This window comes from Apium graveolens, chromosome 8 (assembly GCF_009905375.1).
Source record: "Apium graveolens cultivar Ventura chromosome 8, ASM990537v1, whole genome shotgun sequence".
NCBI lineage: Eukaryota > Viridiplantae > Streptophyta > Magnoliopsida > Apiales > Apiaceae > Apium > Apium graveolens.
Window position 1 is genome coordinate 264921077 of NC_133654.1, and position 16672 is coordinate 264937748.

At 32.0% G+C, this 16672-nt stretch overlaps 2 protein-coding genes across 3 annotated transcripts; both read left to right on the forward strand.

The window, feature by feature from the left end:
• Positions 1 to 1808: 1808 nt before the first annotated feature.
• Positions 1809 to 7266, forward strand: LOC141678278 (uncharacterized). Of its 2 annotated transcripts, XR_012557677.1 has the most exons (12): positions 1809 to 1992; positions 2162 to 2239; positions 3614 to 3709; positions 3793 to 3868; positions 3964 to 4056; positions 4165 to 4253; positions 4356 to 4463; positions 4572 to 4709; positions 5294 to 5399; positions 5763 to 5974; positions 6585 to 6706; positions 6896 to 7266. XR_012557677.1 is itself a non-coding variant. In XM_074484556.1 (11 exons), exons 1-11 carry the CDS (start codon positions 1924 to 1926, stop codon positions 6651 to 6653), a joined length of 1134 nt encoding a protein of 377 aa, XP_074340657.1. In that variant the 5' UTR covers positions 1810 to 1923; the 3' UTR covers positions 6654 to 7266. The 2 variants fall into 2 exon arrangements, 1 of the variants encoding a protein (XP_074340657.1); XM_074484556.1 differs by having other exon boundaries at positions 1810 to 1992; positions 6585 to 7266.
• A 3006-nt stretch (positions 7267 to 10272) lies between these two features.
• Positions 10273 to 11367, forward strand: LOC141680922 (uncharacterized). Its single transcript, XM_074487008.1, has one exon. It carries the CDS (start codon positions 10273 to 10275, stop codon positions 11365 to 11367), a length of 1095 nt encoding a protein of 364 aa, XP_074343109.1.
• The last annotated feature ends 5305 nt before the right edge of the window (positions 11368 to 16672 follow it).

Here is a 16672-nt window from a genome sequence, read left to right on the forward strand (position 1 = left end):
TGTACAATAAAAGTGAACATATAAAAGTAAGGTCAAAAAACTTAGTAAACTATGTTTATAATCGGAATAAAATTATAGAAAAAATTATTTATAGAAAGCAAAAATATATACTTACATAAACAGAGAAATTGTGTAAGAAATGATTGAACTACCTTGGGAAGATAAAATTCTTTAATTGCAAATGAACATTTTTGTTTTTTATATGACGTTTTGATTTTTTGCATGTATTTAATATAGTTTGATTAAATAATTAGAAATATTATTTGTATTTTTTTTTTGTAAATCAAAATTTACTGATAAAAATCGAAATGTTACAACTAAAAAAGGACGGAGGGAGTACTTTTTTTATGTGTTTCGATTTATATGCTTTTCTCGTACTTTTTTGAAGTGTATTTTCTTCGTCCTTTTTTATCCCTTTTAATTATCATATTTCTTTTTAATGGTAAAATTAACAATTTTTTACGAATGATTAACCACTATTCTTATATTATTTACAAAAATCAATAATTATTTATTGAAGTATATTAAATATACTTTTCAATGATATATATTTTTAATTTGGTTCAATTATAAAATATTTATTTCAGAGTAAACATTTAATTGTGTTATTTTTTATTATTAAATGAGAACTCAAAACAAAGATAATATCTAATTCATCACACTTTAACGCCTAAATAATATTAAATTTACATTATTGTTAAACTCAACTCGAATATATTCAGATTATTTTTATGTAGACAAATTCTTGTATAGATCATTTTAGTAAAAGTATAATTTTTAAATTGGATGAGAGATGGTCTAATTATCAATAAATTATGTACACATGTCATATTATTTTATAACAAAAATTGTATTAATAACTTAATGATCAATTAAAAAATTGTAATTGCAAAATTGTTTTTGAATCAATTGAAATTTTGTTATGAATTTTTTAATCTATTTCACATGATTAACCAAGAAACATTAAAAAGTATCGGAGAAATTTGAAATCTTTCTGAATTGATAAAAAATTAAAGATTCTTAAAAATTAATACATACACAGATCGACACTTAAGAAGGATATACAAAACAATTTAAGATAATACCGATTAATTTATTAAGTATGTTCGTTTAATGAGGAAAATAATTTTTTCAATCATTTTATTTGAAAAAGTGAAAAAGAGAGTTTGAATATTAAATTGATTATTTATTGCATTTAAAAATTTTCATTTGTACAAAATAGTAAAGGTTAAACTTGTAATCTATATATTATAAATTGCTGGATAACCTTTGCTAAGGTTTGGTATCCATATTTTGGTTCGGATATGATTTTTAACTTTAATTTGACCCAGTGGACTATCTATTTTTAGGTTTGGTATCCATATTAAGTTTATAAAAGATCCATGATCCATGTACTTATTATGACCCATTTTAATTATAGAAACTTTGCAATATAATTTTAAATATGAATTGTGATACTTATGGTAAGTTTTTAATACAAATTTGAAGTAATGTTTAAATTTTAATAGATCTATTTATAGAAATAATCTCATAAAATATATAACATAAAAATAACATATGTAATGTATAAAGTAGTTTTTAAATAAATTTATCATAATATGTAGATGTAATACATTTATTATAATAGATAATTTAATCTTTTATAATTATATTATTCGATTTGAATTATAAATATATTTATTTATTTTATTAAATAATTTTTGAGATCGTGGGCTATAAACTAGTTACTTATTAATGCACGGAGTAAAAATTTAGTGCATTTATCAATCATGTTTTGTATTTATCTTCCCGTCTAAAATATCTCGCGTCAGCCGACGTCGTTTTGAAATTCATCAATCAGTTGAATCTCACCCCATTCTTCCCCAAACCAAACAAAGTACAAAAACAAACGGAGATCATACACAACCATCCTCACTCATCAAAATGGATTCTCCGAGTTGTTTAGCTTTCTCTCTCTTACTCATCTCCTCACTTCTCTCCCTTCACGCCAAGGTTCTCTCTCTCTCTCTCTCTCTCTCTCTCTCTCTCTCTCTCTCTCTCCCTCTCTCTCTCCCTCTCCCTCTGCTCTATCTCTCTCTTAGTTTGTGATTGTAATTTAGATCTTTTAGTTATGATTTTGAACATTTATATATTTAATATTTATATGAAAATTTGTGTATAGGCTGATGGCGGTGGATCAGTGTTCTTCCTTGATAGTCCATCTCATCCATATATTCGCTCTCATTCATCATCGTCTAAGGTAAATATTTTACTTAATTTACCACTGTAAAATTAACTGTTAATAAATTAAATGTGTTTGTAATACTTGTTGCAATTTATACGAGCTTGTTATTGGTAAATGTTGTTATCGTCACGTGCTGAATGCTATTTAGAGTATAATTTTGAAGAGCTTGGTATTAGTAATGTTATAATCTGTTACGACCGATAATAGATGTTAATTGGTGATTAAAGTATAAACTTTCGAAACATGTGGGAGAAAGTGATCATATATAGTATAAGCTCTTTCAGTAGATTGTGCTTAAAATTTTGGAAAGTTCACACTATAGTAAATAATAAAATTAAGGTTATCGAGTATTGCTATTTACAAGTTTGAGCAGCTCTCCGTCTATTCGGCATAATGCACAATATAGAAATGCTAATGATTCGCTTTTCCTTGTTGACTTCCTAGTATTGAAGCTCATAGTAATTGTTGATGACATGGCAACGATATCCTACATGTTGATGACATGGTGACGATGCCATACATGGATTTTTTGGCCAACTGTTATTTTGTCATTATCACTATATTTATTTTATGTAACAGTACTAAGCTTTTATGACAGTGTCATTGTTTGGGCTTTTGTAGCCAGAACTATTTCTGGCCTCTTAGCATTCAGGATTCCTCGCATTCCATTTTTTATAGTATAAAGTTGAGACAGTTATTGGTGTTTATTGATAACTACTGTAAGTGTAAAGATTGTGTGTTTATTGTTAGCAGTTTCGTTGAAGTAAAAAGCCACAGGACGAAAGTTTATTGGATTTATACGGATTTTTTAGGTTAATAGTGTGGTTCACCTCATACTAGCTTCTTATGTCCCAGTAGCAAAAAATCTGTTTGTATAGCAAACAACACGTAGAACCTAAATCCAGGCATGTGTCCCTACTAGGGCATCTGTCTGACTCTGAACTACACTGGGATTACTTTTCAAAACAAAATGGTTCTTGTTTACATCATCTATTTTTCTTTTTTGGGAAGGGGCAGATGCCTACTATCGTGAAATTATTTCAATTAAAGGATGTAATTGCTGTTGCACTATGAAATTAAGAACTTGATTAATGTAAAGTATGTAAATTAAAGATCTGAAAGAAACTTTTACTCCTTATGTGAACATATTTGGTTTGTACTAAAGTGTTTTAACTTTCTAGTTAAAACAGTTTAGTACATCATCATTTTGCTGCGTATTCCCTTGACATCAGTTTCCACTGGCTAATTATTATTCCCGAATTGTTTTAGGAAGAACTATAGATGAAATTGCTTTCATCTTTACAGATCTTTTTTCAAGTCAGAATTTTCCATATTTAATTTTAAAGAAATAAATTATTTTGCACTATTTAAGGACTCGTGATTATGCAGACAGATCTAATGTCACTCATGGATGTTGGTGCTGCTATGTCCGTGTTGTTAGGTTTTGCACCTTCACCTTTTCTCTCAGCAGACAGCTCTTTTAAGGTTGGAACTTTTAACTTTAGGTCTCTATGAATAGTATTCTTCTTTTTTTCTGGCGTAAGATATTTGTGCTATTCTTTATGCAGCTAAATGAGGTGCTTATGCCGAATCCATTTGATAGACCTCGTGCTGTATTCCTACTTGAGGTCACAGGGGCTGAAGGTTACTAACACAGTCCTCAATTGTATGATAAAATTATAGATGTAGTCATATAGGTTTTGTGGTTGTGAAATAACATGTATTATTGATACATGCAGGATATGTCTCAGATTCTGATAATGATTTATTCAATAATGCTTTGAGAAGCGGGGTAATTTATGATAAAAATGAAGTTGATATTCATCTTCCAGGTACATGGTTTTTATAAGTATGTGCATCTGGTTCCTGGGAGCTTGTCATTGTCGTATAATTGTGATTAACATTTATCTGAGAGGATGGTAAGTAATATGTACTTGCAGATCGGGATGAGTTATCTGTTGTCTCATTAGATGAACTCTCGACATCTAGTTTAGATACAGGTTTCAGCGACAAGGAGCTAAATGATTTTGTGAGTAATGACTAATATTATATTCATATATAGCATTTCTGGCTTATAGGCGCTTCAACATTATCTGTTTATATAATGAGATGTGATTTGTCCATGACTCAGGCTTTGTTGCTGGGAGGATCATATGTTTCTAGTTCCTTAACAAGATTTAGTGGCAAGTTGAGTATCCCCTTGAAGGGTGGTGTCGAATTGAAGCTTGATATGTCAAAGGTTTTCGCGAAATATAATTTTTTTTATTATATCTATATTTGTTTTTTGAAGGGGTTCAATGAGAATTATATCTTTGTTTCATTTTGCTTCCCCCTCTCTAATGTGCAGAATGCAGACAGAGAATTCATTGAAAGTCTTCTCTCCCTTATCCGCAATATTCAAAGGGCAATTCAATTACATCTAGATTTATCTGGAAATACGCATAACCCGTCGGAGTTACTGACAGGACGTTTTAATGGAATTAAGGTAGTACTATCTATTTTTTTTTTAATTTTATGTCCATAGTGTCCCAGCAAGTTTGGGTGCTAGTAATGTAACCACTACTGTGGATGAGTAGTGAATATGGTTGTCTTTCCTGAAAAGACAAGTTTTTTCGCGGTCTCTAATTTTGTAGTGCCATACTAACAGGAAATGTGAAAGAAAATAAAATTGAATAATATAGTAAGTCGTTGACAAACTGTTGCGTGGTTCTATAAGGTCTTTTGTTCTTTGGTTACTTTACAACTGCAAAATTTCCTACATTGCAGTATTGCACTGAGTTGTTCAATCCAAGTGTTGAAATTGATTTTTTCCATTTGATCAGAATAATCTAGTGTCTGACAGTGTCGTGGGATCATCTAGATAATGTAAACTTTAGAAGTTAGGTGTTTTTCTCCACAAAGTTCTTTGCCCCTTCTCACCCAAATGTTGTCATCAGATGTCTTTACCCATTTTCCTTCCATTTACGTTTGCTCTCTTTTGGATTTTTCCTTATTCTACGCAAGATCTGATTTTAGAGTTGTTGCTTTGTATGAGTTGGCCTTTATCATGGTTCTGTGGTGTATTTCCAGGTTTTGCAAGAACAGTATGGAATAGATGGTGTTGCTCAGCAAGGAATGGAGTTAGTAGCTACCACAGTGTCCAAGATATTTGATTCCTTGCAGACAGCGCACAAAGGTAGGTTTGAGTGTGTGTTTTGTTTACAATTCATTCTTCTCATTAAAATGTCTGGTCTATTATGTCCACTTCAATGAAGAATGATTATTATGTCAGTGCATAAAATGGAATTTTCTTAGTTGGCATATTAGATGAAATTTTCAGTGCCAGAAATCATTACAAAAATATTTAAATATTTATTACATGTCTGTAATATTAACTAATAATTACTTATTCATCTCATGGCTAGCAGTCCTAGCACAAGTAATTTTTATCCTGTGCAATCTTGTAATCGGACGATAAGTGTTGGTCACTAGCTTGTTTTTATTAAAGAAAGTAGTTGTTTTTATTAAAGAGAGAATTTCATGTATGCTTCCTTACCAGGTCAAATTGTTGGACTCGTCTTTTTCAAGGATTCGCATTCTTCAGAAGAAGATTTAATATTAAACTTGAAGTTCACTTCACATCCAGCACCACGTATACTAGAGGAGAAAAATAGCGGACCAGGCGCACTAATAATTGCAGAAGTGCTGCTTGTCAGACGAACCCTTGCATGGCTAACTGGAATTATTCTTTTAGTATCCACTCTCCTAGGGGTAAGTTTCGAACCGGAATTATTCTTTTAATATTAACTCTCTTAGGGGTGAGTTTCGTATTGAAGACGAGTACTAAATTTTTGTAGCTGTAATATTTTGTTAAATAGAGAGTCTGAAGTCTGAACATTATATTCTGCTAAATTTGTTTGTCAAAACTTAGAATAATGCAACTTTTTCCTATATAATCCTACTGCAATGTACTTCTTTTGATAAAAGGAAACATCAACAGTAATATGGATCTTACTACAAACGAGAAACATTATTATTTTCAAAATTTTAGGCGACTCGCGGCTGTAAGATTTATTTAGCATGATTTTACTTGGATCTTTTATGTTGTAATTCTGGAACTAGGATTGATTGGTTATATGAAGTACTTTACATATATCACCAGGCTTCTGATTCTATTCATAATTCTGAAAATGCACAGGTCTAATATGTGAAAAAAATGTACCTCTATCTATCTATATCTATATATATACATATATATATATATATATTAATCAATCTTGTGGTCATTTGGCATGATCTTATAGACCGAGCATATATCTACCTGTTTGAACAATTAATTGTAAGGACCTAATCTCATAATGTGGTGTTTGTCATTTTGCAGACTTACTTTCTTTTGTATATGCCGATTACGAGGGATACACTTCTCTATTCAAATGTGAAGCTTGATTGAGAGGTAGCTAGAGTTGTGCATCAGGATGGCTAATCATCCAGAAGAGTTCCGGGGTGTGATAATCATTGATGCTATTATTTATATATATTCTTTTTATAATTTATATTTTGCAAATCAGTTATTTCCCTTAAGCTCACTGCTTCACTCCTGGCTCGACCGCAGTCATCATTGTATATCAAATTTAATATAGCATTTCAGCTGGAGGATTTTAATAGTTAAATGAGCAAAGGACTTCTTCACAGGTAGAGGAGGTGTATAATGTGATCTGATAAGGCCATGGAACGAAATGGAAGAATGGAGGTTGTTTTGTTACATTGATCTTAATGCGAAATTGTCAAAAATATATAAATAAGTTGTACCTCAGGGCACTTTATTTTATATGTTCCGTAATCTGTATCTTATAGATGAGCAAGCAACTCGTGTTAATGCATTAGCCATGTTAAAGAACATCTACAAAATGATTGTTGTAGCTTTATATAAGAATTGCTTGGTCTCATTCTCTGGTTGGCAGAAGCTCAATCTTCATGCATTGTAATATTAAATACATGACTGATGACTATTACTTGTAAATGTAATTGTTGCCATGTTATAACTTAAAATTTACTTATTATCATCGAAGCCTTTCTTAGATAGTTTATTTATTATCATTGAAGTGTTTCTTAAGTACTTTTGATCATTATTTGCAGCAAAATTATCATCATATTTTTTTTAATCATTATGGATGTCGGAGTAAACTATTACAATAATAGAACTACGGATTTATGTATCGAGTGCATATATATAAAGGTACTAAAATGATCGTTTATATATATATGCACGCATTTTAGTGTGCATATATGTAAAGGAAGTAAAACGATCATATCACATGGAAGAGAAATTTGTTATTTAAAATTTTTAATCATATTATGTGGAAGAGAAACTTGTTACTTAAATTTTTTTAATATAAAATCAAGTTCTGGAGACTGTTCTTTTTTTAAGACTCGAAGACGGTGTAAAAATTAATGTTCTTATTTATATTATTCGGTCCAAATTATTAAATAATTGATTTTTTTTTTAAAGTCCTCGATTTTTTTTTTCTTTTATCATAGATTACCCGCAGCCGCTACCACACACAATAACCTACAAATCATGTGAACCGAGATAATCCGCATTTAAGCTGGCTCAGGAGGTAATCATAAATTTTCCTCCCGTGAACTTGAACTTGTACGACCAAGAGTATAGTTATTCACACTTTAACCAACTGAATCAACACGGGCGGACGAGTTTTTTTATATAATTACTAAATTATAATGTGAAGGATAATTTATTTTTTATTATTTAATCTCGACTTAAATGTCACATATTCATTGTTATAACCGCATAAAGTATTGTTTTTTTTTGAAAAACAATAGATTTAATTCAATAATAAAAAGTCATACGACATCTACACAAATGATCGAGTCGAACAAATATAAAATGGATCAAATCGCCGGTCTTCATGCAAGTCTTCGTGCAGAGAGCATCAAGTGATATGTTGAAGAAGATATATTTACATGTACCTGTATCATCACAATCCCAACGCGTTTGAGCTATCGACCATAAATGTAACCCAATATAAACCTTCATCACTAAATCAGATCCAGCACTCACAATAAAGGAGAGAAACAAACACACTCTCATCAAGGAGAGAAAATAAACTGAAAATCTAAATAAAAAATTCAGATCTGAAAAAATGAAACTTAAAAAGAGATAATCATTTCACCCTCAAATCCAATATGTTCCGCTTAAATTCAAAATGAAAGAAAATCCAAATTCTGACAATTAGATCTAAAAACAAACTAAATAGGTAAAAATTCTTACCTGCAAAGAAAGATTATTGAAAGAAACAAAAGAAATAAAACAAATCAACAGATTTGGGGCTTTCCACCGTATAAACCGACGGAAGCCCCTGATTTTTGTTGAGGAGGCTAGGTTTTTTGATTATAAAGTTAAATAATGCTTATAAAATATTGTTAATGTCTATATTGTTGTTGTTATTATAATAATCTTGCCTTAATTATTAGATAATAAATATTTATACAATTGAACGCGGTTCAATTATTGATCAATCAACCAAAATAGCAAATTTATTATGCTTCAAATTTCAAAACATAGCTTAACATCAATAGATATAAAATCTTAAAACATTACGGTGGATTCATGGTGATATATGTGTAAAATGTGATCCGTTAAGGCCACCGAACTAAACGGGAAGAATGGAAGTTGTCTTGTTATCTTGATCATAATGCGAATTTGTTAAAAATATCTAAACAAGTTGTACCTCAAGGCACTTTATTTTAATGTTCCGTAAACCGTATCTTATAATTGAGCAAGCAACTGTGTACTGCTCGATCCATATTTCATCGTCTTGTAACATTTATTATGCCATGTCAATGCGACGTTTCTTAAGTCAGGCCATTTTCGACCGATCAATTAAAAATGACATGTTATATATTTGAATGACTTTTAACCTTACAACTTATCCCATTAATTCTCACACCCTTTGGCTTTTCATTTTACACCCTTTGGCTTTTCATGCTACTTGTAACCTACAAACTCTAGCCCTATATAAACCATTGTAAGATATGTGATTGATATATGAAATGAAAAATCTTCTCTATTCTCTTAGTAATTTTGTTCTTGTAATGCTCTCTATATAATATATTCTATATTAGTTTGTAACACGTTATCAGCACGAAAGCTAATAAGATCTGTGGGTGCACCAGAAGGAGAAGTTGGTTTACGAGTTTACACGAGTTTCTTGTCAACACAAGTACTAGTACTAGCTGGGTGATCATTACTTCCTGTCTCTACAAAAGGTATGCCCATGTTTTAATTGTTAAATGAATATATTACCGCAGGCATGATTGCATGTTAGTAAAACTAGATCCATAACATGCTAGTCTATTCTTTTAGTTCATATTTGTCATGTTCACGTATTACACTTTGCGGGTGGTTAAATATATAAGTGGATGCCTGTATAATATTCTGTACTAATCATTTATGCTAATTGCTTGACCTGATTTTCATGCCTGCTTAGTTGAACATTTGCGTAAGTAAAATTAAAATCACTTCACTTGTTTTCTGCTTCATGAATTATTTGTATTAGTTCTTATGTTATCCCTTGCAAATTACTTAAGTGGCTTGATATTTTTATGCTATAATCTGAATGTTGTACAAATTTAGGGAGATTTGCACTTTGCACGAATAGTTAAAAACTAAAAGCTAGGCTATGCCTTGTCTCCTGCAGCTTTTATAATCTATTTCCGTGACTAAGAGTTGATGTAGCAGTAATTTATATTTGTTTTACTTGTGCATGCGTGTTAATAATTGTCATGTTAACTAAGATGGGTTGTTATCAATGAATAGCATATATTTTAGTCTCTGAGACTTAACTAAAATCATGTTCTATTAAACTTGTTGATTAAATGCATCATTATGTGTAATATATTATATTTGTTTAAGTGAGTATATTTGATAAGTGATAATCTGTTTCTTTCGCAAATTATTTGTTATCTTGTCATAAAAAATTATCGCATTGCATTATATTTATGTGCATAAATATTGATGTTGATTCGAGTTTTGTTTATTTTTAGTGAAAATGTCGAATCTTACGAAACTTGAGTTTAACGCACTTGATGTCACCGGCAAAAATTATTTGACATGGATTCTTGATGCTGAAATCCATCTTAGTGCAATGGGTCTCGGTGACACCATAAAAGAGGGAAATAAGACCTCTGAACAAGACAAGGCAAAGGCCATGATATTTCTTCGCCATCACCTTGATGAAGGCTTGAAAACTGAATATCTGACTATTAAAGATCCATCAACTCTTTGGAAAGATCTCAAAGAAAGATATGATCACCAGAAAACGGTGATACTTCCTAAAGCTCGCTATGATTGGCTACACTTGCGATTGCAAGATTATAAAAGTGTGAGCGAGTATAACTCTGCCATGTTCAAAATTACATCTCAATTGAAATTATGTGGTGAGAATATCACCGATAAAGATATGTTGGAGAAAACATATTCCACTTTCCATGCCAATAATATGCTCTTGCAACAACAATATCGTGAACGTGGATTCACGAAATATTCTGAGCTTATTTCTGTGTTGCTTCTTGCTGAACAAAATAATGAACTTTTGCTGAAAAATCATCAAGCACGTCCCACTGGCTCAACACCATTCCCTGAAGTGAATGCGGTGACTAATAATGAATATAGAGATAATAAATCATTTGGACGTGGACGTGGGCATGGATATGGACGTGGACGTGGGCGTGCCCGTGGTCATGGATTTTGGCGTGGTCGAGGCCGAAATCAACAAAATCGCCCCCACTTTAAAAGGAAGCCTTACTATCAAAAACAGAAAACAAATGAGGAGAAACCCGAGGGAAGTACGATGGTTAAAAAGGGTGAAAGTACTTGTAGCCGTTGTGGAATGAAAGGTCATTGGAGAAGTACATGTCGTACCTCCAAGCATTTTGCTGACCTATATCAAGCATCTTTGAAAAATGTTGAAACTAATTTCACCGAACAGAATGATCCTTTGGGGATTGCTCATCTTGAAGCACATCTTGGAAGTGATGGCCAAGTTGATCCTTCGGCCTTTACTCACATGGAAGTTGGTGATTTCTTTGAAGATGTCGATGTGAATATGCCTAAATTTGGTGGTGATGAGCCTAAGAATAATTAAGAAAGGCCTTACTTGCTTGTTGAACGTTTTCCTTATTTATTTTGGATTGTTAGTACTTAATTTTTGAACTATGATAATCATCCTTATCAGTTGCTTATGTAATTTTCTTTAATGAAGTACTTGAGATGTTTTACCTCTACTTCTAATTTTATTTTATTTTTCGTGAAGAAATATGGCCAGCAACCTCTCATCATGTGCTATAAAAGATGAGGAATCTTTTTGTTTGGCAGATAGTGCAACCACACATACAATTTTAAAAGATCAAAAATATTTTTCGCATCTAACATTAGCCAAAGCTAATGTAAATACAATATCGGGTGCATCAAATATAATTGAAGGCTCCGGAAGAGCAAGTATAGTGCTACCTAATGGTACATGTTTGTTGATTGAAAATGCACTATTCTCCACCCGATCAAAAAGAAATCTTTTGAGTTTTAAAGATATACGCCACAATGGCTATCATATTGAGACAACAAATGAACTTGAAAGTGAATATTTGTGTATCACGACTACTATCTCAGGGAGGAAACATGTGATAGAAAAACTCCCATCATATAATTCTGGATTATATTATACTTTCATAAATCCAGTTGAGTCACACATGACTATTAATACAAGATCTGTTGACCCGACAAATTTTATTATATGGCATGATCGTTTAGGCCATCCGGGTTCAACAATGATGCGAAGAATTATTGAAAATTCAAATGGACATCCACTCAAAAACAAAATTGTTCCATTGTCCAAAGATTTTTCATGTGTTGCTTGTTTTGAAGGAAAATTGATAACAAAACCATCCCTTGTGAAAATTGCAATCGAATGCCCAAAATTTTTGGAGCGAATTCAAGGAGATATATGTGGACCAATTACCCCATCTAGTGGGCCATTTCAGTACTTTATGGTACTCATTGATGGATCAACAAGATGGTCACATGTTAGTTTATTGTGCACTCGTAATGTTGCTTTTGCACGACTCCTTGCTCAAATAATTCGATTACGAGCACAATTTCCTGATTATAATATAAAGAAAATACGATTGGACAATGCAGGAGAATTTACATCCCAATCTTTTAAAGATTATTGTATGTCTATTGGGATTGAAGTGGAGCATTCTGTTGCCCACACACACACTCAAAATGGTCTTGCCGAGTCTTTCATTAAAAGGCTACAACTAATTGCGAGACCATTACTTATGAGAACAAATTTACCAACTACTGCCTGGGGACATGCAATATTACATGCGGCTTCTTTAGTTCGGTTAAGACCGACTTCTTATCATAAATATTCCCCACTGCAACTGGTAAATGGTCAAGAACCAAATATCTCTCACTTGAAAATTTTTGGGTGTGCTGTTTATGTTCCAATATCCCCTCCCCAACGAACAAAAATGGGACCCCAAAGAAGATTAGGGGTATATATTGGATTTGATTCTCCCTCAATTATTAAATATTTGGAGCCCAAGACTGGTGATTTATTCACGGCAAGATTTGCCGATTGTCAATTTGATGAGACAATTTTTCCTGCATTAGGGGGAGATAAGACAAAATTTGAAAAAGAAAAGCAAGAAATTTTGTGGAATGCAGTGTCCCTGTCTCATTATGATCCTCGTACAAATCAATGTGAACTTGAAGTTCAAAAGATTATCCACCTACAAGAAGTCGCAAATAGATTGCCTGATGCATTTACTGATGTCAAAAATGTGACAAAGTCACATATACCAGCTGTTAATGTTCCTTGTAAGATTAAACTTCCTGAAGAAGATAATAAAATCATGCTAGCAAATGAGTCTAAAGCACGCCAGAAGCGTGGAAGACCTATTGGATCCAAGGATAAAACTCCAAGAAAAACAAGGAGACTTGATAATAAAGCTGGAACATCAAATGACATCGTAGAATTGATGATCACTGAAGAAACGTCTTCCAAAGATGATCAAACACCTGAAATTGTTGACAATGAAGAGATCTCGATAAATTATGTCATTTCAGGAAAGAGGTGGAATAGAAAAGAAATTGTCATGGATGATATATTTTCATATGCAGCTGCACTTGACATTTCTGAGGAAATCGAGGATCATGAACCTAGATCGATCTATGAATGTAAAAGAAGAAATGATTGGCCAAAATGGAAAGAAGCTATTGAAGCTGAACTGAAATCACTTGAAAAATGCCAAGTTTTTGGACCTATTGTCCAAACACCTGCAGGTATAAAACCCGTCGGATATAGATGGGTATTTGTGCGTAAAAGAAATGAGAAAAATGAAATTGTGAGATACAAGGCACGCCTTGTTGCTCAAGGTTTCTCATAAAGACCGGGAATCGATTACGAAGAAACTTATTCCCCGGTAATGGATGCAACAACATTCAGATTTTTAATAAGTTTATCAATTCTAGAAGGGCTCCGAATGAATTTAATGGATGTTGTAACTGCCTACTAGTATGGATCACTCGATAGTGACATTTACATGAAAATCCCTGATGGGTTAAAAATGCCTGAAGCATATAGTTCAAGACCCCGAGAGATTTACTCAATTAAATTACAGAGATCATTATACGGATTGAAACAGTCGGGTCGTATGTGGTACAATCGTCTCAGTGAATATCTTTTGAAAGATGGATATACCAATAATGTAATATGTCCATGTGTTTTTATTAAAAGGACAAAATTGGGGTTTACTATCATTGCAGTATATGTTGATGATTTAAACATCATTGGAACCCCAGATGAACTTAATGAGACGATTGAATATTTGAAAAAGGAGTTTGAAATGAAGGACTTGGGTAAAACAAAACTCTGCCTTGGTTTTCAAGTTGAACATTTATCTACTGGAATCTTTGTCCACCAGTCTTCGTATATTGAAAAGATTCTTAAACGGTTTATTATGGATAAGGCATATCCTGTGAGTACACCCATGGTTGTACGATCATTAGAAAAGAATAAGGATCCATTCCGCCCAAGAGAAAAGGGAGAAGAACTTCTTGGTCCTGAAGTACCATATCTTAGTGCCATTGGTGCACTAATGTATCTTGCCAATTGTACACGTCCTGATATTACATTTTCTGTCAACCTTTTTGCAAGACATAGTTCTGCTCCAACTCGAAGACATTGGACTGGTGTGAAACAAATATTTAGATATCTTCGAGGAACAATGGATATGGGTTTATTTTATTCTAAAGACTCAAAAGTGGAATTAGTTGGCTATGCAGATGCAGGATATCGGTCTGATCCATACAAAGGAAGATCACAAACAGGTTATGTATTCACATATGGTGATACCGCAATATCTTGGCGGTCTACAAAGCAGACTCTTGCAGCAACTTCTTCGAATCATGCTGAGTTATTGGCGCTACATGAATCTAGACGAGAATGTGTTTGGCTAAGGTCTTTGGTCCATCATATTCGAGAATCATGCGGTCTGTTAGTCAATAAAGGAAGCCCTACTATTTTATTTGAAGATAATGAAGCATACATAACTCAGACTCAAGAAGGTTACATTAAAGGTGATAGGACAAAGCACATCGATCCAAAGTTCTTCTTTACCTATGAACTTCAACAAAGGGGGGAAATTGATGTTTGTCAGATTCGATCATGTGAAAATCCAGCAGACTTGTTCACAAAAGCACTTCCTACATCTTCCTTCGAGAAGCTGGTACACAAGATTGGGATGCGTAAATTTCGAGATCTATGCTGATTTTCATAGTCGTGTTAAAATGAGGGGGAGATATAATGCACTCTTTATTACACGTGTAACACATGTACTCTTTTTCCTTCACTAGGGTTTTTCCCACAGGGTTTTTCCTAGTAAGGTTTTAATGAGGCATGTTGTTTATACGAGTCATTCAAGGGGGAGTGTTATATATTTGAATGACTTTTAACCTTACAACTTACCCCATTAATTCTCACACCCTTTGGCTTTTCATTTTACACCCTTTGGCTTTTCATGCTACTTGTAACCTACAAACTCTAGCCCTATATAAACCATTGTAAGATATGTGATTGATATATGAAATGAAAAATCTTCTCTATTCTCTTAGTAATTTTGTTCTTGTAATGCTCTCTATATAATATATTCTATATTAGTTTGTAACACGTCACTAAATTTTATCGTATTTGGTCAAATTTAAGGGACGTGGGTAAATTCGATCATTTACGATCGAATTAAGGAGCAGACGAAGCTAAATTCAACCGATTTTTTATTCAGTCGAATTTAGTAATCTGCCAAAAAAGGAAAAAAAAACTTCGCACTAATAACTATTTATTATTACCTATGTTTAGCTGTCTCTTTAACTTTGAAACACAAACAATTTGATACTTTGGTTGATTGATTAATAACTGAAATGGATTCAAATGAAATAAATATTTTATTAACTAATAATTTAGACAGGATATAATAACAATAACATAATTATAGTAATTTAGAGCGGATGATAACTTTTACTGATGCTTGAAGTATTAGTTATACTAACTTAAAACCCGTGCCATGCACGGATCATACATGTTTTTTAATATTATATAGGTTTTTTAAGTCCATATCTATATGATAATTTTGTTTTAGTCCACATAATTATTATATATTATTTTTTTAATTAGTTGTATTGTATTTTAATTTTAATTTTGGGTGTGTTTTGATCAATTGTATAATATATTTTTTTCTTGAAGAATAATATATATTATTTTGTTTATCCTAGTTCAATATAATAATTTTATAGCCAGATCGGTAGTATTTATTATTACGTTTTAGCCCGAGGCCCATTTATCAACCAAAGCCAATTAATTGCATTTAATTTGTTTAAACTTATTTTAGCCAAAAATGTCAATTAGAATAATATAAAACTCGATATAATAGAATTAAAATTGGTAGAAGAAATTAATTTAAATTGGTAGAAGAAGTTGACTTTAATATCAATTATAGTGATATAGAGTTAGATATAAAGTAGAATTTAAATTGGTGGAGTAAGCTGACTTTAATATCAATTAAAATTAAAATTGACTCACCAACATCATTAGAATTAAAATAAATAGGTAAGGGTAGATAAATAATTTCAGCAAGTACTGACCGACCGACTACCAAAATTTTAATATTTCGTCTATTATAATAAATAATTATAATAAATAGATTAGTCAAAGTAGTTTGCCCACACATCCAATAATGAGAAATTAAATATTTTAAGTATTTGAGTAACACTGAAACTTTAAATAATTTTTAAAATGATACTTAAGAAACTCCTTGATGTTACATTTTCAATCACAAAAGGATTTACCATTTCCTGACAACAAACATTTAATATATAACGGTCAATTTTATTTA